Source organism: Xyrauchen texanus, chromosome 5, assembly GCF_025860055.1.
Source record: "Xyrauchen texanus isolate HMW12.3.18 chromosome 5, RBS_HiC_50CHRs, whole genome shotgun sequence".
NCBI lineage: Eukaryota > Metazoa > Chordata > Actinopteri > Cypriniformes > Catostomidae > Xyrauchen > Xyrauchen texanus.
In genome coordinates, this window is record NC_068280.1 from 39,206,042 (window position 1) to 39,228,155 (window position 22,114).

The 22,114-nt window shown below is 39.2% G+C and overlaps 1 protein-coding gene across 1 annotated transcript in view; it reads left to right on the plus strand.

Moving 5' to 3' along the window:
- The window catches only part of LOC127644056 (zeta-sarcoglycan), a 530,452-nt gene that overhangs the window by 466,451 nt on the left and 41,887 nt on the right, over nt 1-22,114 (plus strand). Inside the window, exon 7 of the mRNA XM_052127069.1 lies at nt 21,023-21,146. Coding sequence (XP_051983029.1) covers nt 21,023-21,146 — 124 coding nt within the window. The remainder of the gene's footprint in view (nt 1-21,022; nt 21,147-22,114) is intronic.

Sequence of the window (22,114 nt, forward strand, 5' to 3'; positions counted from 1 at the left end):
GTAGCCAAAACACACCAGAGAGCAGAGAGAGACTGACACGAGAGTGCAGGGACTGGCATGCCTTACTGTGTGTTTTATTGTTGAAAATTTGGAGAATTTGGAGAAGTTGATGTTAACTGAGTTTTTGTTACATTGAACTGACTGAACTAAGAAAAGTACAGAGAAGGCACCCTTCTCGGTTCTTTTCTTAGTTCAGTAGGTATACATTCAAGTATACATAAGACAGAAAATTAAAACCAATCTGAAGGGTGCCACTGCTCCCCGTCTCCTCCTTCCATACCTGAACCTTATCATGTGTTACAAAAACATTTTAAAATTAATTTTAAATTCAGATTTATCGTTTTAAGGGGGTTTGGGGCTACCATGTTTTGGACATTGCAGAGGTAATGTATTTTTTATGGTCTGTAGTTTCAAGGGTTTTGTGTTTTCATTTTTTTCATAATTCATACCATTCTGAAGCATCTTTAGAAAGAATAGTGCCTTACAAAACCACTAGTGAGCCAAAGGTAACAGTGGCAAATAAAAAATCTCTAAGATGTTTAAGCAGATGAGGAAGAAACCTTGGGAGAATGCAAGAAGCTGAGATCTCCTTAGGCTGGCACATATTTAAAAAGTTTGATTTAATGTATTGCACACATATTGGGTAAATAGTGACTTTTAATGAGTTGAAACTATATTACCGTATATACCCGAATATAAGACAACACTGAATATAAGACGACCCCCCATTTTCCAGACTTATTTTGGGGAAAAAAATAGATTTTTGTGGAAAAAAATCTGGTTTTCAACAGAAAATAATTTTATTTGAAAATTCTAGTGATAATACATTGGAAAAAACATTTTAACACCATTCAGTAAATATTTGGATTAATTTGTCACAAAATAAAGTGCTCTCTGTCAATGAGTTCAGAAATTAATGAATGAGCGACAAAAATGAATAACCTCTTCACAAAAATTCAATAATTATGTAGGCCTATGTATGTATGTAATTGTCGTACTGTGAAGATAAATAGAAAATAACCATCTGCTTTTAATCAAACACATCTGACATTAAAGTCTTGAAACAAACCAAACTGTGGGGTTGCAATAAGAACAGCAGTGCAAATGGGCCTTTATGCTGCACATTAAACTAGGGCTATTCCTCACAGAGATCCCCTGCCTCACTATGCTCACTCTCGCTGTCATCACTATCATGATGCTCCACGAGCCCCTCCTACAGAATGTCATCCTCGCTCCCATCAAGGGCATTTGATATGCAGCATTTCTTAAATCCATGAATGATGCTCTCCTGTCTTATGGCATCCCATGCTTGGAGGATCCAAGTACAGAGCAGATGCACTGCTAGCTTCTTAAGTTTTCCAGTAGGCGTCAGTGAGTGATCGCCTGACAGGAGCCACTCAGTGTACCTCTTGCGCAGATTATCCTTGAATGGCTTGTTGACGACTACATCCAATACCTGTAGCTGGCTTGTCATCCCCCCCGGTATGATCACTAGATCGCCGTTCATTTTCCGCAACTCAGTTTTGACGGGCTCCGTCAAGTGTCCGCGGAATGCATCCAAAACGAGCATATTTCTCTTCTTATGAAGCGCACCGCGGCGCCTGCCCCACACTACATTGAGCCAGTCCACTACCAGGTCAGTGTCCATCCAGCCATTTTCCTGGGCACGTACGATAATGCTAGCTGGCATCATCTCCTTTGGCATAGTCTTGCGTTTCAAAATCACATATGGGGGGAGTTTGGTCCTATCAGCGAGACACGCCAACATTACAGTGATTCGGTTTTTTTCATTTCCAGTAGATCACACAACAACTGATTTGTCCCCTTTCTTGGCAACAGTGACAGATGTTGGCATGTCAAAAAACACTGGTGTTTGGTCAGCATTCCCTATCTGATCCAGGGGGTATGAGTGAGTTTTCCTCAGTTTAAGCACATATCGCTGAAAAGACTTCTCCTCGAAGTCTGAAGGCAGGCGCTGGGCCAGACTTGTTGTACGATGCAGTGTCAGCCCTTTGTGCCGCATCATTCGTGTACACCACACAGTGCTAGCTTTGAATTCATTTGTCAGTATGTTCAGCTCCTTGGCTATCTCCAGAGCCCTCAGCCGAATGATTTCTCTTGTGATTGGCATCACATCCCGACGTTTTTCTATCACATATTCATAGATTCTATCATCAAGTTCTGCAAACTTGCCACTTTGAGGTCCACGGAAAGCTTTCCTTTGGCTGTTGGTATTTTTTAGTCGTTCTTTTTGTGCTCGCCACCTTCGAACATTGCATTCTGTGACTCCAAATTTTTTGCCAGCTTTGAATTATTAGATGATTCCTACTCATTCACGACCATAAATTTAAAGTTGGCATCATAACTGTTTCGAACGTGTTGGTTTATTTTATTTTGAAGCGCGTTTCTCAAGATGATCTCTTGATCTCTCCATGGCGGCACTTTACTGTTTATTTAATTCATAACACTGTCACTAATTAGCCTATCGTGTTGGCGCCCTCTACTGTTTCCCCCTGCTTTCTCCCTTTCCCTCTGTGATTTTGTCTATATCGAGAATATAAGACGAGCCCCCATTTTTCAGCCTATTTTTAGGACAAAAACCTTGTCTTATATTCGGGTATATACGGTACATCAATTCTTATCAGTATTTATGTAACAGGGTTGAAATGGGAAAGGAGGCAGCGGGAACCAGCTGAACAGTCCAAGTAATAGTTCATGTAAATTTTAAACATAAAGACACAGAACACAAAATGAACACACAGCAGCTGCATGTGACACTCTCTCTCTCCCAAACTGCCACATCCGGCTGCCTATATCTCTCTCCTCTGCTGATTAGCCTGATTGGGTACTGCAAGAACAAAGGAGGGAGTTGTGATGAGGAGGAGGGTGGTTAATTATGCACTACAGGGGGTGCACTGCTTTCTGGCCCCACCTGCTGGCAGGCTTTTCCCACCTTCCTCGTGACCTGAGAGGTTAGACAAGGGGAGGATGGAAAGCCCCTCCACTTTTTGCCGGCCGACAGCGAGCCCCTCTTCCCCTCATGAACAGCGGCCATTCCTCCACATCCAGGCGGCCGGTAGTGACTCCTCCGTCCCCCAGTGAACGGCCATGGCTGCTCCTTTCCCAGGTTTCAGCACCAATGTAACAGGGTTCAAATGGGAAAGGAGGAGGTGGGAACCGGCTGAACAGTCAAAGTAATTTTAAATGTATAATTAAAACATAAAGACACAAAACACAAATGGACACACCGCAGCTGCATGTGGCTGTCTCTCTCCCGAACTTCCGCATCTGGTAGCTTTCATCCCTCTCCTTGGCTGATTAGCCTGATTGGGGACGAGGTGTGCATAGTCACGGCCCAGCCCCACCCTCGTCCTCATCACAACTGAATAAAACATTATTTTTAAAATCAACCAAAACCATGTTTTTTTTTTTTTTTTTTTTTTTTGCAGTGTATAGACCTTATTTATAGAAGCACTATATTTTGTTATTGATGGAAATAAGAAACAAGGCTGTGAAGGATAGACTTACAGAATATAGTTAGTCTGAATAAGGTCTTTTCTGCTTTATATGCTCTGCTGCCTTTGAATTAGGCTAAAAACCTAAGTTTGCTGCCTAATGTATGGAACAGACTTTGGAATTAAGGGTATACCTGTGATTCCCAAAAATCTGTTTGGAATGACACAAGGGCCCTCATGGGAATTGGAACAGAGCTATTAGAAAAAAAATACTTCACTGAATACCTTTTTGAAGGCAGCATGTTAACATTCAAGAACATCTTTGTTTACGTCTGTTAGGACACAGTGGTACAGTACCTCCATGGTCTTAGATGAACCACATTACTGTTAGCTTAGATTAGAGTGCTTTAGAAGTGAGCAAAGATCAAGACCTGAATCCCTTCAGAGAGTTGTAAAATGTCTCAGCTTACATCTGCTTCTGTGTCTGCTAACTAGCATCTATAATTAGTATTTTTTTGTTTTCAAAAAATTATCAACCTGCTGGATTCTCCAGTGACAGCTAAACTGAACTGAAGCACCGAGAGAGATGGGTGCTTACTTTAAGACGTGAGACTGAATTACAGTTGTGTGGAGCTTAATCCAGATGAGACAGCATGCCCTTTCCCTCTGCAGAACATAATTATGGATTGTGAAAGACAGAAAGAGAGAGAGTTGGTTAAGGAGCTTTGGTAGATTTATTGCACACCTGAATCTGCAAGGCCAATTGAAATGGATTGTACCTTCGACCATTTTGACATATTGAGGCAAATTACCTCTGTGTGTTTGCGTATTTGTGTGTATGTGCTTAGCTATGGTTTAGGGAAAAATGTGTCCCCAGACGTTAACTAAAGGTTAGCAAAATCAGGGACAGTTGGGGAACATTTCTTTTAGGGTTAGTCTATATAATTAATTAGAGTTCTATAACAAAAATACAAATTTGTGATATTTTCTCTTTTCATTTAGGTATCCTTGTAAAAATATGTGTCTTCTTTGCCACAAAATTATACTATGTCAAAATAATACAATAGCTATCATTCATCTGTCTGTCTGTCTGTCTATCTATCTAGGATAGATAGATCAATACAGAGACATAGACTATACCCCTCCGTAGCAAATCCCATAGTTTGCTGGACTGAGGAGGCAGGAAACGGAGTACTTCATTCCAAAATACAGTATTTATTCACAAACTATATATTTAGCTTTTCTGCAGAATGTTTTGCAATGCACACACACACACTCACGTAAAGCTTTGCCTTCTCTCCCGTCTGCCGCCGTCTCCTCCCCTTTTCTATCTGTGTCACAGCTCACTGGGAATGCAAACAGGTGTTAGCACAGGTGTAAATCCTTAACCACTCAGTTTTACCGGACCTCACTCTCCACAGACTGGAGCTCGGTCACACCCCTGCCTCCACACCCTCTTTTTATGTTTTATCCCTCACTACCTGGACTCTATTATTGTAAACCGAAGAAAGTGTCTCAAACCACTCAAGTAAGCCTTTTTTTCAAATGCCATCAACTTTTTTTTAAACAACAAGAAGATCATATCTCAGCCAGTCAGTGACATTAACCATAGGTTCATATCTCTCTCAATCTCTTCAGCTAAAGGCCACACTTAGACTCATCTGTCAAGTGTCTAACAAAAATCACCTCATACCTTGATTTTCCAGCTTTCATTCGAGATTCTTTATTTCTCGCATAATGGATGGGGTAAAAGTTTGGCTAGATGAAAGATGGTTCTAAATAACAAATGTGTAACAGCTACACTGAGCCCATGAGTGACTTATTGGGCAAGAACGTGTCGTGAAATGAAATTTGATTGACGTGAGAGTTTGTGAGGCTTGAGAAGATAAGAAGGAGGTGCTTCAATTATCTTGCGGAGTACTATAAGGTTGAACTTCTCAATGGAAGTCAATCATATATGAGTGCCAGTTGCATATATAGTATATGATTATATGCAATACTTGAGATTCCAGCTGTAATCACATCACTGCAGCCTTCTAAAATCCACATTAAATTACCTTCCACTCATAAGGACATCGAGAACATTCACCTCTCGGACTTGACCTTCAAATGCATTGATTACCTTATCATACAGGGATTACTGTGGCATTCTACAGTGCTCTACCTTTCAGTCCATACTTAATACTGTCTGTATAAATTAGCTCTTTTCGACTCAGTGAAAATTGAGGGTGACCAGAAAAAAATAAAATAAAATAAAAGTAACATAAAAGTGGTCCATATGACTTGGTGCTATATTCCAAGTCTTTTAAATAATAAATAATACTGATACTAGATTTGTTTTAGGGAAACTACCAAAAATGTCATTATTGACTGTAAATCTTTCCCTCTGTAGTAGCTTTGAAATCACACTTTGATTTGAATATGCACTTATTTTAGTTTGGTGCATTGCGATTAGTTATGAAACACATGAGGACCAATAACATTAGGCATTGTTGACGTCAAACCTAGTGTGCCACGTTTTTTACTTTAACCTTTTAATATGTGAACATAGAAGAGATCTGTGAGCTGCAGATGAGGAAATTAGCAGTGAATAATAACTTTAATTTATGTTTTTTTTTTTTTTAGCTGACAGTGGATTTGAATTTTAAGTCAATCATGATTAATTGAAGATTTTGAAAGTGCTGAAATTTGAATTTAAATGTACTTCTTTTCCTGTCACAATGCACTTATTTGACTTCTTAGGAAAGAAAAAAAACATCTCGGGTAACATGTGTAACCCTTGTTCCCTGAAAAAAGCGGAACAAGATGCTGCGCTGCTAAGCGATACGGGGAACAACCCTACTTGTGACCGAGCTGAATAATGTGTGCAACACGTCAATGAACATTGACCGGAATTTATAGCCTCGGCTGATGTAATCATTAGATGCACCTGCGGCCAGGCTATAAATGGATACGTCACCAGGTGTTGTAAGATACTTCTTATTGAAGAGCAGTCCTGGGACGTCCCAGTGCGGCAAAGCAGCGCAGCATCTCATTCCGCTTTTTTCAGGGAACAAGGGTTACACATGTAACCCGAGACGTTCCCTTTACAAAAAGCGTCACTATGATGCTGCGCTGCTAAGCGCTACGGGGAACGCAATACCCACGCCGCCGCACTTGGGGCTGTTCGGACCCCTACGGTTGTGCAGTGTACTCACAAAACCGCGAGAGGTCTCAGACATGAGCTTGAGATGTCGACTCAAGGGCATTAGAGCCCGGAGTAGCATAAACATCTAAACTGTTACATTTTGATGAATGTGTGAGGAGAGGACCAGCCTGCCGCATCACAAACTTGTTTAGGCATGGGCTGAGATGTCGACTCAAGGGCATAAGAGCCTGGAGTAGCAAAGCATCTAACCCATAAAGTTCGATGAATGTGTGCGAAGAGAACCCGATCGCAACACAAACTTGTCATAAAAACTGATGAATGTGAGCGGAGAGGACCAGCCTGCCGCATCACAAACTTGTTCAGGCATGAGCTGAGATGCGACTCAAGGGCATAAGAGCCCAGAGTAGCAAAGCATATAACCCATAAAGTTCGATGAATGTGTGTGAAGAGAACCCTATCGCAACACAAACTTGTCATAAAAACTGATGAATGTGAGCGGAGAGGACCAGCCTGCCACATCACAAACTTGTTCAGGCATGAGCTGAGATGTCGACTCAAGGGCATAAGAGCCCGGAGTGCAGAACATCCAAACTAGAAAAGTCCAATGAATGTGTGTGGAGAGGACAACCTGCAGCATCACAAACTTGTTTAGGCATGGGCTGAGATGTCGACTCAAGGACATAGAAGCCCAGAGTGGCAGAACATCCAAACTATAAAAATAAGTAGAGGAGACATTGCGCTATCAACATCCTCTTCTGCCCTGTAAAATCTACCCAGATACCGCAGCGCCATTAATAGGAGGCAAGACCCTTGCTGGTGAACATTGCCAAGACTCCCGGGAGCAGAGAAACCGGGGAAAGAAACGCATACAGATGCATTCTGGGTCATGTATGTGTCTTAATGTCCAGACCCAAGGGGGCTGGGTGATTTCAGGGAGAAGTAGAGGAGACATTGCGCTATGCATAGAGGCAAAGAGGTCCTCTTCTGCCCTAAGATCTCACCCAAACTTGTTCCAAGTGGAAAAAGCCTGGCATTTAAAAAGGTCTCGATAACCTCAGGAGAGAGCCCTGTGTCCCTCAGTTGGTACCCTTAGGGGCCAAACATGAAAGATTCCACAATTTGGGGCAGGGTTGAAATATTGCCCTATGCCTGAGATAGAAGATCCTCCTGTTCGGAATCGCCCAACAGGAGTTCTTAACTCCCCCGTTGGTATTTTCTGTCTGGACCGTAAATCTGCTCCCATATACGGGTATCCAGGGATATAACTGACCTGAGTGACAGGAGCTTGCCCTGGGCCCTGAGGAGAATCCGACGTGTCAGAAATACAGCTGACAAGAACGTGGGTCTCCTTGATGATTTATGTAAGAGGCTACCGCTGTATTGTCCACCCGCACCAAGACATGGCAGCCTCAGGAGGAGGTATTTCAGGGCCAGAAATACAGCCATCAACACGAGACAGTGACTGTGACAACCGAGCTGACGACCCTCCTATCCCCTTAAGCTGGACAACCACTTAAGGCCGCTACCCCGCCCATCAGGGAGGCGTCTGTCGTTAGCAGCCTGCGACAACAAGACGCACCTAGAGTGGGACCCAAGGCAGAAAACCGGGGTCTGAACCACATAGAAAGGGAACGAAGCCTGAGGCGCGTAACCCTTATTAGCCTAGGGGTTTTGGCCCTTGGCAGAAATCCCCTGGCTTATGGCCACAACAAAAACGGTCTCATGAGCAGAAGGTCCAGAGGGATCACCGTGGACGCGGTCGCCCTGAGACCTGGAAATCGTTGATACTGATAACAGTGCAACCTTGACCTAGCCTGTATTTGCTCAGGGTGATCTGAATGGACTCAATCCTAGTGGGAGACAGTTGTGCCTGCATTGTGATTGTAAGACCCACAGAAAAGAATATATCTGGCAGAAGTTTCCACGCTGCCAGGATCTCTGAGATGGGTATTATATTTTAACACTTCCTGTTGAGGGGTTGTCGAGTGTTTCGCGTCCTGAATTAAATGCAGGAACAGCGAAAACACCCAATTTTGACGGAAGCCTCTGCAACCTGAAACTCCAAGAGTTGGCGGGAATGGAAGGGGCTTCGAGGGGGTTCCGGGAGGGGTGAAGTGAAGCACGCGCCCCATCCCGAGGGGAGCTACCCCCTAATCTAGGCGCAAGACCGTCAGGGTTTTCTCTTACTAGAATTTATAGTCCTGAGGTCTTGCTTCGGGGGCTGGCGAGGGCGGCGAGACTGTCCCCAATCCCTGGGAGGAGGAGCACGACTCGCCACGCTTTGCTTTTGAGCCTCCCTTCAGTCAGGACCGAGGCAGGTCTGAGGCTTGCTCGTCAAGCGCAGAACCCACACTTAGGTCATCCAGGAGGTCAGCCTGGTACGCCTGTAAAACAGCATAGTGTGCAGAGCAGCACCAGCCTGACCTGCTGCTTGATAAGCCCTTCCCACTAAAGTGGAGGTTGTCCTACAAGGCTTTGAGGGGAGAGAGGGCTTCTTAAGTGACGATGCCGAGCCCGGCGAGAGATAGCACGCAAGCATCTCTTCGACCGGCGGCATCACTGAATACCCCCGTGCCTCAGCACCCACAATAGTTGAATATAATGACGTCGAGGGTATGTTAACATAGGAAGAAAATATATATAAATATATATATTTTAGGGGTTCTCCATGAGCGAAAAAGCTCTTCATGGAGGTTATCAAAGAAGGGAAGGGACCCATGAGGCGTTCCCTTTCTTCGACTGGAAGATAAAATCTATCCCCTAATTTGGAGCGTTTGGGGGTCTCTTTTTCGCGTGGCCAGTCCAATCTGGCAACCGCACGAGTAACAACATCGAGCAATTCCTCCGTAGATTTTTTTATCGCGGACGGAAAGCTCGGGAGGCGGGAAGAGAATCGCGATCCTCCTCATGATCCGAAGAAGCGTCGGAACGCGCTTCGAGATCTTGTGAAGGACCAGCTGGGTTTGGGGAGAGAGTGAGAGAAAGGGATCAACCCGTCTCTTGCTCCTCAGCCAAATCCATGCAAGAGCCCCAGGAACTGGAAGCTCCCGGAAGCAAGCGAGGCGAGCACGAAGCACTTTGTCTGTTAAAGCAAATCGCAGTGCTCGCACCTGCCCTGCTGCAACGCGAGAGCAGCGTGCTCTTACCCCCAAACAAACAGCAAAAACGTATGCATTGTTTGCGGCTTTCATTCATTCCCTCTTTTTTTAGAAATTATATATATATATAATATTTTCTAAACCGAAGAGAAAAGAGGAAAATATTCACTGCGCACTGTCTAACCAATTCTAACTCCTAACAGAGGAAAGAAAGTTTTGACAGGGTTTGTAAAACACACAGAAACAGAATCGCTCTGAAAAAAGAGTTTCTGACGACACCTGGTGACGTATCCATTTATAGCCTGGCCGCAGGTGCATCTAATGATTACATCATCCGAGGCTATAAATCCCGGTCAATGTTCATTGACGTGTTGCACACATTATTCAGCTCGGTCACAAGTAGGGTTGTTCTCCGTAGTGCTTAGCAGCGCATCATCATAGTGAAGCTTTTTGTAAAGGGACCAATATTTAACTATATAATGCTTTGTTAAAATTTTAAAAACAAAGCCTTTTAAGGTATAAAGATAGAAATGTACTAAAATAGCACCAAGTTAAGTAACTTTAAACATTTCCTAAAGTCTAAGTGGGAGGTTAATTACTTGAAAGAACTAGTCTCCCCATGGGTTGCATTTTCATTGCATTAGTTATTAAATATATGCATTTGCAAAAGTTATTAAATATGCTGTCATCACTCACAATATTAATTTGAGGGTAGACTGTGGCTATCTGCTTTGCTACAGCAATTGTGAAGCCACGTTCATGATGCGCAGACAAAAAACTTCTCATTCTGTTTTTTGTTGATAATTAAGACTTGACTTGATTCTGTGGTCATTCAAATATGCCTTACTTAGCTGAAAAATACTTGATTTCAGATAGCATTAGAACAGAACAGATAGCATCAACAGCTCTTTTCTCCATCATTTAAGCACTGACATGACTGATGGACTATGTAAGGACTACTTTTATTGTTCTTTTTGTCATTTTTGGAGCATAATAGCCCCTGTTAAACATTCCATTTTATAGTATGGAAAGAAAATGCATGCAAATTCTGCTTTTTGTTCCACTTAGGAAAGAAACTCACACATGTTTGGAATTGCATTAGATTGAGTAAATGATTACATAATTTTAATTTGTGGGTAAAAGATTCCTTAAAGTGCATTGTATGAATGATTGCATATTGTTTTATGTATTCATCAAAGTATATTTTCAAATTATCCAACTATGTCTTTGTTTAGTTCATTCTAAGAGAACAGGACTGTATATTATATTACTCTGTCTCTCTCCCTAACTGTCTCACTCACATTCCATCTTACTTTTACTATAACACCTTAGTTTAGAGTGGCCCTGAAGTGGTGACTTCACAAGACACAAGGTCTCTCTCTAGTGAATGATATTCTTCAACAGGTGTGAAATAAGATACAATATTATTCCTTTTTTTTTTTTTGTGGTAAAGTCCTTCTTCTCTTCAGCATTGGTTTAGGGACCTAGTGGCTCTACCTTATTCTTGCTTTCCCACTTTGACAACGATGGTCCCCTAGCTCTATCACTATCGATTAAATTATCAGCGATGGATACTCACGGCCATGAAATTGCTTTACATTTTCTCACAGGGTCTTGCTGCCAGACACAATTTCCCCAGCTACATTTCACATAGCAGATGACTAGGCAGCAAAAGTCATTTCTGACTGATTTAAGGATTTGTCAGGGAATGTTGAGGACAAGCAATAGGCCATTGGGCCAAGAGCTCACCGAGCTATAAAGAAAACCCACTCACAGGGTCAACAGCTCCAGTAAACTTTTTTCAACAACATTATCTGCAACGTTGTGATTCAGATTTTAGCACCTTAAGTTTGAAATATTTGCAATAATAATCACAACCCTGCTGGAAAAAACAGCTTAAACCAGCTGGTCTTATGCTGGTCTTAACTGGTCACCCTTAACTGGTTGTCTTTCCCCACAAGTTCCATTGTTACCAATATATTTCAATGATTTGGTGTTTCCTGAAACCATTGTTCCAATGAACATTCGCAAACAGCATCGCAATTTTGTGTGTTTGGAACAACAGCTCTTTGCCTCTGGTCTGTTTTTTTGGTTTCAGAGCACTTGTTTGCTTGAATAGGCAGGAGACCATCTGAAGAGCAGATTCAACAGGGGTGCGTTTCCCAAAAGCATTATTAGCCAACTATGGTCGCAAGTTCCATCATTACCAGCATAGTTCAACAAATTGGTGTTTCCCGAAACCGTGACCGTTTAATGGATTAAAGGCTAAGAAAAGCTCTTTAACACATATGTTTTTTGTTAGAGAAATGTTTCACATGATCTTAAAATTCTTTTGATCTGAAGGCATATGCTTAAATGTTTGAAATTTGTTTTGTAGACAAAAGTTTTATTGTGCTACCATATAAATTTATTTCATTATAAAACGTAATTAGAATGTAATTAAATGTTTTTTTTTTTTTTAATTGATGATGAAGGAAATTTGGTACAATAAATGTACATGGTATGGATTAGAGTGCCGCAATTCTCCCACCATTATATGTAGGAAAAGAGTATGTGTGAGCTAGGAATTAAATTAAACTGTCCTGACTCTACATTATATATTATTACAGTCAAATTATCTTTGAATGCAGACTAACTTTATTGCTATTCTAAACATAAGACTAATCTAACACATAATAATATAACACAGAATGTGAAGTAAATGATCAATACAGAGAAAATGAACTTTATGGAGTCTGTTGACAATGCCTCAAGAACCATTTATCCTTCTTTGAGTCCAGAACGATTTGCAATCTTATTACCCAAAGTATTTAACTAATATACCAGCACATTGAGCAAAAGTCTGGAGATGTACTTGCATGTCATTGTGTTTCCTTGTGTTGCATTTCTTGTGTTGCTTGGTTCTTTGGCTCTTTGTCGAAAGTTCGTTCCGTCGATGTTTTGGACTCTGTTATGATCGCGGATTGTGATTGTCTGGATGAAGCAAGGCCTTCTGCAAGGAGGACTTGTGACTCCCGTTGGGTGTGTGAACTAGAGCAGAGAGTGAGATGCTTCCTCTGGACTTTGTGTGTCCCGAGTTTTCCTTGGAATCTACATGGCACGGAGGATCTGGAAGCAGCAAGATAGCCGAAGAAAGGAGACCAGTTCCAAGAGAGCGTTGCAAGAACAGAAATTGAGCAGAAGAGAAAGTTCTTCCTTGGGTAGGAAAGTTTTGAACTGAAATTGGCCATGCCCAAAGGTGTCCTGAGCCAATTAGAAGTGGCTTTTCAGAGTCACATGGTTGACTGGTCTGTCCATTTCCCAAAGTTGATTTACGATCCTTTGTGGAGGATTCTTGCAAACTCCTGCTCAAAAATAGTGCATGTTTAATCATGAACATTTATATCTTGACAACAGTACAAGAGACATGACATTCGTTGTAATAAACATTCTCTATATTAACAAGCAAGCATTTACATACTAAATATGACATTCTTTCATGAATATTGTAACAAATCATGTAAATCCTTAGTTACAAATCATACTGGTTAATTTATTGGTTTTACAACATGGATACTACATTACACGTTATGAGAAACCTGATTGTCAGGGTATAATATCCAGTTGAATGGTTACATTCTTAGTAGAATGAGATGAATCAAACCAGATTAAAGATTACAATCATTGATTTGTCAGTTATAAGTGATTACCAATCATTACACATATTTTAAAAGGTACATTGGATATAATCATTAATTTATCAATTATAAAAGTGATCACAGATCATACAGTCATTTTCAGAATTATCTAGCAAGGCTAGGTATGGTGTATATTTTATAGGGTTAAATCACAAGTACTGGGACTGGGATGAGGATCTCACAAGGAAACCGTTCAAAGAAATCCTGCTTTAGCTCTGTATGGAAGTTCAGAAGGTCATGCTAAGGGTTTAAGTTTGTGGAACAAAGAAGGATCTTCATTATTGGTCAGCTTTGTCATTACAAACCCTAGTTTGAAAATTAAGCAGGCATGGGAGAGACGGTCTCCTCCAGCAATTTAGGCACCATAGATTCATTTTAATGACTCTCTAATGGCTCTGTGTGGGATCTCTCTGATCTGTGGAATGTGATGTTGTGTTCATTTGATGGCTTTGTTCGTGGCTAATCCTACAATGACTTGGACCAAATAATAAAGAAAAGCAGCCAATAAGTGCCTAACATAGATGGGAACTCCTTCAATAAAAATGTTTTAAACATTTTTAAAAAGCATCCCAGGGTGATACCTCAAGAAGTTGGTTGAGAAAATGTCAAGAGTACATGTCAGCTAATTCTAGGCAAAGGGTGACTACTTTGAAGATGATAAATATAACACATTTTAGATTTATTTTGGATTTTGTTTAGTCACAACATAATTCTCATAGTTCCATTTATGTTTTGATGACTTTACTATTATTCTAAAATCTGAAAAAAAATTTATATTAAAAAAATATATATATATATATATATATATATATATATATATATATATATATATATATATATATATATATATATGAAAATAAAGAATGAGTAAGTGTTTCAAAACTTTTGACCGAAGCCCTCAACTGCTCTTATGGGGGATGATAAATATATAGGATTAGGGCAAAGGGAATTTCACTTCTGAATGGAATGCACCCATTTGAAGAGTGTGCATGTACATATGGGCTCAAGTGTGTCGGGGAACCCCGATATCTGATGTATAAGGAAACCCATTTATTGCAGCACAATGCATCTGTCTCATAATGTAGTGCATGCCGATTTTGTTTCTTCAGTGCTTTCTCGCATTCCACCTCTTTCTAGTGTATGTGTAAATGAGCTATTGTAATAAAATGTTTAATGGAAATTATTACTCCAATCCCTGCGTGATGTTATTAACAACAGCTCTATGTTGTTGAAACTATGTGGCTTGAACGATGGATGTATGTCATATTTACTATGGTTTCGGGAAACAATTGTGACTTGATAGTTAATTTCTCCAGTGATGCATCATACTATGATGATTAAGCAGTGAGTTATATTGTTAAGTCAAGAATAGCACCCCAGGCTTGTAGACCAGCTAGCCCAACAGGCAAACTAAGGCCTGCAAACTATTTTAAACAGTTTAAAGCAATTTAGCAGGGTGATGTTTTAGTGTCTTTTTTTATCTTTTTACCACCACATCTAACACAACTTTATAAATGACTTTTCAAGAGTCCCCTTGGTTTTGTTATGGATCCCAGTAAGAGCAGCAAGCGAGAAACTCATAGAAAGAAACATCAAAACTCAGGCATGCTTGAAAATGTCAAATTTCAGTTTTTTTCATCTTTGGCATTGGCTGATGTTCATCTACCCATAATACAGTGTCATTCATCAATCTGAAAGGCTGCAACCAAACTTAAATACACATAGAGGAACCAGGGGTCAAAGTTTAGCAGCTGGTATTGAGCTCCCTGATGTTGTCATTGGTGTATTCTCAAAAGTCAAAAGTCAGAAGCCAGTTTCAGTAACCATGTGCATGTTGGAGACACGGTGATAAATGGTAAGGCCAAACACACAAATCTCTAGAGAGAAGAAAGCCTCGAAAATTGTTAAAAAAATAAATACAAATTTGCAAAAGTTGGAAAACATATAAAATAATGAAAATGTGTTCCAAAAGAACCTAATACATTAAAAAAAACTTGAAAGTGTCTAGTATGACCTAACAGTTGAGTCTCAACAATTTAATTTTAATTATTAATTTTAGGAAGTTTATGAAATACTTAATTTCAAGTATTTTACAATACAATTGGAATATGACTGGAATTATGATGCCCCATGGGATATTGGAATTTGAATTTAATTTCAATAATTCATAAGACTGAATTTACAATATTCCAATTAAAAGACAAGCATAATCTAGGGGGCAATGCAAACAATTGGTAAATATTAATTTGTTTGCTCATTCATGTGCATGTATCTCTGTAATTACAATATTTCTGACTCCACTTGAAGCCACAGATGTTCATCTTATTAAAGTAGTTACTTAAGCTACAAAGAATTTTATAGTGAGGGACATCACATGGGGTTTTGTTTCCTTACATACACAAATGACAAATGCAAATAAATGGCACTGTGTCAGCATTGATATCAGTATTATTATGATTACATGCTCATCTCAAGCTGAAATTGCAAACTGTACTGAGATTTCAACATGATCAGCTGCAAACACACACAGTGTATCAATGTGCATAGTTCAAACCCTTCAAATGTCAAAGGCTTATTACCAGTCACATCAAAAGCACATCATAGTAATTGCCTTACAAGTTGTAGCAGCCAAGGTCAAACCATAAAAGGCAACTTTGGAGTAGCATATGATTTACAAATCGTACACTTGTAATTTGAATTCAACCTGTACAGGTAACTAAGAGAGCCTGCACACTAGAGTTGACGCTGTGTCAGAGAATGCTGCGAGTCCATTGATTTCAATTGGGATAGTGTGTCAAAAGGGCGAATGGGGAAGATTCATTTATATTTTAGCAGATTCATTTATCCAAGGCGACTTACAAAATGAGGAAAGAGACAACATTAGCAATTCATATTCAGAACACAGTTACTCAAAATTGCTGCATTGCAAAGTTTCAATTGTATTAGAAAAGTACTAGCCAAGACAGAGATTAGAGTGCAATAAAAAAAATATATATATTTTTAATGAATGTATAATTAATTTGAGTGGATGGTGCTTAAGCCATTTTTTTGAAGATACAGAGGGAGTCTGCTTCACAGATAGAGGTACAGTTAAGTCGAAAGTCCAGGAAAGAGATTTGGTACCTCTTTGTGCTGGTTCCACAAGGTGCCGATCATTGGCGGACCACATCCTTCTGGTGGGAAAGTAGCTCCGCAGGACTTATTTTAGGTAAGCTGGACAGACCCAGTGACTGCTCAGTATACCAACATCATAGCCTTAAACTTGATACTTGCAGCAACCGGCAGCCAGTGTAGAGAGACAAGGAGAGGTGTAACGTGCTCTCTTGGATTAATTGAAGACCAGCTGTGCTGCTGCATTATGGATCATTTGCAGAGGCCTAATTGGGTTCGTCAGGCTGGAAAGACAAGTAGAGCTGCATGTCATAGGTGTGGCAGTGGTAAAAAAACTTGTCCTTTAATAATGGGTTCCAATGCTGTTATAAAAATACAAGGGTTTGTGAAAGTGTATTCTTTTAATGGGCCACCTTATGACCAAAAGTTGAGAACATTTTTTATTTTTTGCTGTAACATACACTTAAACAAAAACAGCTATTTGGCTGAACTTGAGTCCTCAGTCGTGGACAGTGGTCCCACATGTTTGAATTTAGTTCTTAACTTAGTAAATTACTAATTTATATTTTGTAATGTCAACACAAACACTGTGAAGAAAGAATTGGGTAAATCCAACTAAATTAGACATGTCAAAGTATTTAAATTCTCTTTATATATTAACTAGTGAAAGTGAATGTTAACATGATAAATATATGCTGGTTGAAAGCACCACAGAGTGGAGTGTAGTAATTAAGCTATTGTTAACACATCATTTGCTCAAAGAAGGGAGCAATATATTTCATGAGGGAATTTTACCTATCCTCACCAAACTCCACTCCACAAAATGGTAACCCCCAACATTCCAACATAAAATAAACTCTTCTGAATCTCAGTTTAACAAAACATTAAACACTAATAAGTATCCCCTTTATATTAATCTTGCACAAAAACACATGAAACAGCAATTCATTTACTCTCCCTATCGAGCCCCATGTAGTCACATTTAAATTTTTATTATTTTTTTGCTTATGTTTTGTTTTCAGGTCATTTATTTTTAAATTAGTTCAGTTTCTTGTCTAGTCATGTGATTATCCTGTTTCCCTATTGTTCATGTGCCTTGTTCTCATTGTTTTGTAGTCTTGTTATCTTGTTTTTAGTTTAGTCTTGTTATTGGTTCATGTTTCATTGTCTTGTTATCAGTTTTGTATTTTCATTGGTTGTCTTGTTAACTTGTTTACCTAGTCTGTGTATTTATAGCCCTCATGTTCTTTAGTCCTTGGTCGAGTGTTGTTGATGTAATGTTGTCAAGTCATTTATGTTTGCTTTGGCTTCACATTTTTGAAATTATTGCACTTTCTAAACCAAAACTGCACTCGGGTTATCACTTGATCATTGTCTCATCCGTTCTTGTCTTCAGCCTGTCCTGCCTTGCCCAAACGTTATGCATTAAAAGCATGCTGGGAAATGGAAATCCCCTGCCCAGTGTCACCAATTCTACATTAACACTACGGAAAAATATTAATGTAGTACCAACTCAAAGTAAACGTATATTTTACAAATTTAAATGAATAGAACACAATAAAATCAACTTGTGACGATTTTCTAAAATTGTGTTTCTTTAGTTGATTTGAAGTCAATTAAACAAGCAGTTTGAGTGCACTCAGACGTAGGCATTTGTTGACCAATGAGAACTCAGGGAGGGAGGTCCAGTTGTGCTTTCAGAAATCAAATGTGCTGAATTCCCTCTATATTTCTCACTGATCTGGCTCTTCCCACTCCCTCAAAATGGATTTTACACATTCCTTTCAATCAAACGCTCCATCAGAGCTTTCTCTAGTGAGTTTACATATGTATTCATTTGGCATACATGCAAAGCACGTGAGTCTTGCTGCCAGTCTCCTAGTAATCTACCCATTCACAATGGGAATCTGGCAGACCGAATACATATTTATCACAGTAACATTCACTGTTATGAGTTCTTCAACTTTTTTAAAACTCTATTGGCCTTTTAGCTCAATAAAGCTGAAAACTGCTCAAGTCAGCATATTGCCTCATAAATGTTTGTTGTGCTTGAAAAAATCAACTCAACTCACCTTTTGTTGAATAAAGAAAAAAGTGAGGGAGGAATTCAGGAAAAGGAGAATGAATCTGATAATAATATAAAATTCTAAATGGGCAATTTATTTATTGCTTATCAGGGTGGTAACAAATATTCCACCACATAAATTTGCTAGAGTGGCAGAAAAGGTCCAGACGGATGTTTGAATGGCAGAATTTGCTGGCGGACTAATGAATCAGACTAAAGCAGTCCTCTCTTATCTTCTATATACATTCAAGTCCACTCTTTGCACACTTAAGATATTTTGTTTAGCTGCTGAATTGCTTTGGAGCGTGTTGGAACAGAAAATCAATGTTCTGATTGAGTTTTTCTTGTCAGAGGACAAGGATATCACAGATATTGGGCGAGAGAAGGATAGAACAAGGAAGGAAAGTGAAGAGTAAAAAAGTGGGAACCATTAAGTCAATATATTTGTTTCTGTCAGGTCATTAATTTTCCACTGACTCACCGTTTGCACTGATGGGTATTATTTTTTTTTTTTACATCGGCTCTGTTTACACCTGTTTTTAAAAACAGACTGGGTGATTCAATCACACTTGGTCAGGCGCGACAGATCTCTGGTTGTAATGGGTCTCAAATGTGTCTCCTTTGATCACTTGTATTCATATTTTGAGGGACTTTGTAACCACATACATTACTTAGACTGTGCGTTACCGTATATTGAAAAAATGCAATAAAAAGGGGAAAGCTCAAAAATATGGTACATCTTTTCTACCAAGAGTAATTTATTTTAGTCTTACCACAAACATGATATTTCAAGCACAATTATCAATTATTTGAATCGAGTACCTTTATTGAATGTCATATGGTAATCTGTGACACTGCATTACTGACAACATTTACTACATTTTACATGGACACGAGTGGCTTTCATTGCAAGTCTGCAAATGATCCAGAATGCTGCAAGCAGACTGCTGTAAGCTTGAACATATTATTCCTATGCTATGCTCTCTTCACTGGCTGCCAGTTAGATTTGATTATTTTTAAATCCCTAAATGGACTAGCGCCTCCCTACCTTGCTGACCTGTTGCATATGCACAATCCTCAGAGATCCCACAGATTGTCTGATCAGAAGCTCTTGATAGTTCCTAGGACTGAATTGAAAATGTGGCGCTACCGCGTTTATGCAGTAGCTGCCCCTAAACTGTGGAACAGTTTACCTATTTATATTAGATCAGCATCAGCAATACATGATTTTAAAACTAAGTTGAAAACATTTTTTTTTAATAAATAGAGGCTGTGCTTTGTATTTCTGTATTATTTGTGTGTTCTATGCATGTTATATTGCTATTTTTACCCTTTTGTATTGTAGAGCACTTTGGCCAACATCTGTTGTTTTAATTTGTGCTTTATAAATACATTTTAATTGAATACAATTATTGGTCCATCTGTGTATGAGCGCAAATATGAAGAGATAAGGGATATCAATATTTTACATTGGTGTGTATAAATAAGTATAGTTTGTGTGTATGTGCTTTTTCCACTGTAGTACCAGAAATGTTGAATTCTTCCCACTGTGTTGACTTGTAGTTTTGGATCCATCCTATGATGTATGTTCTCCGATCTTTCCATGCACATGTTAGAATGCCTCTTATGTGTTTACATGGCCACAGTAAGCCACCTTCTATGGGAGAAACTTAAATGTGTTAAAGCTCTTTCTCTTATTCCCTTAAACGGCATAAGGAAATTGGAAGTTTATATGACGTTTCAGAATGCCGCTTTCTGCAAAAGCCCTTGAATAAACAGTTTTCTTAAGTGCATGTAAACGTTGTCTCTGATATCAGATGCGCTGAAGAAGTTTTTTTAAATTCTTCTGCATGTATGCTGTTTGTGCATTTCCAAAAATTTAAGATTTTATGGTTATTTTGTTAAGCTGCACATTACTGACAAAGTTTAAAATTTTTGTTTTAGCACAATGGATGATTGATAGGTGAGTAGGCGGTGGTCCTTCTATCTTGCCCAGGACAATTTATACTACAAAAATGATGAGGAAAAAAAACTTTTCAAATATGGTTTGAATGATCCAATCACAAAAAAATGTTACACCTTAATTTAGTGCTGAGAGTTTGTTGTCAGATTGCCCAAGATGGTTGATAATACCAGGTGAAATTGGGGTCACTTTTTAGAACTTACTTGCAAACATACCATAGGCCTATTTTATTTTTCTCTTACAAGATATCTTGCTCTCTTTTTCATCTAATTGATGTTGTTTCATGTCCAGTGTTGCAGAGTGGACAACCTTGTTCAGTTATCCCATTCCCTGGCAGATCTTAGACTCATATTGATTTCTGGCTTCTCATTCTCTCCTCCCTTTCAATCTGCTCATCATTCTCTCTCACAAGTCTCATATATGAAATAAAGCTTGAATATGTAGCCTATAATCAGTCTGTTTATATGCATGTGCTGACAAGTGATTTTTGGTCTTCCTCCAACAGGCTAGAGTCCCCGACGAGGACGCTAACACTGGAGGCTCCCAAAGGTGTTGAAGTGAACGCAGGAGTTGGAGAATTCAAAGCTTCCTGTAGGAAAGATCTCACTTTAGAGTCTTCAGAAGGCGAGGTGTGTATTTGTGGAACTATGTGTATGTCATTGTTCAATTCAGTAGTACAGTTAGGATTGTCTTTATGGTGGGTATAAAGGTGGAAAGTTCAATTCTAAATGGGATGAAACAATAACTGCTGAGTTACTGAGATTACAAACTTTGACTGTCCTTTATAGAGTTTGACAGGCCAAGTTACAATCTACTTTGGTATTATGGAAAAGATGAGCTTGTAGGCTACCTGTGTTTCCTGCACCACTATTCCATGGTGGCACTGTGTCATTGATTAATCTATATTTTACCCAGTTTGCAGTCTCAATTGTATGAGATAAAAATAAAAAAAACAAGGTAATGTGAAATAATCTAAAAGACAATAAATAGACAACACATCTATTACATTGTGTCTGCTGGCTGCACTTAAAAACAAACATACAGTTTGACTAGTGTAGTCCGATATTTATATGACAAAATGTAGTCTCTGGAATACTCAATTGTGTTTGGTCAATCCTGCCAGCCAACAGTCTGATGTTTCTGAATAATGACCTCACATCCAAGGATAAGGTTATTTTTCACCGGTCATCAGGGTATTACGAGTCATCTGTCCTACTTCTTGTATCACTCTGCAATCTCTACAAATAAGCGAATACATTTAAATTAATATTTCATGTGCATTTTTTATTTATTTAGCAAGCTTGTTATGACAGTCATTTTAACAAAATAAAAACCAACAGGTTTATCAGATCTCCGACAGAAACCCAAGATGGAATTAAATGTTTCTGGAGACTCTGCGGTCTCATTCTTCTCACATATTTATATATTATATAACATAGTTTCAATGCAAATCAATATTTGGGAATCTGTGTAATAAGCATGGTGATACCTAACCCTGTTAACGAGTGACAGACTGTACATTGCTGCTTACATAATCACTAAATTAATAATCAAATAAAACATATATAAAAATATGTGAATAGAAAAATTATATAAT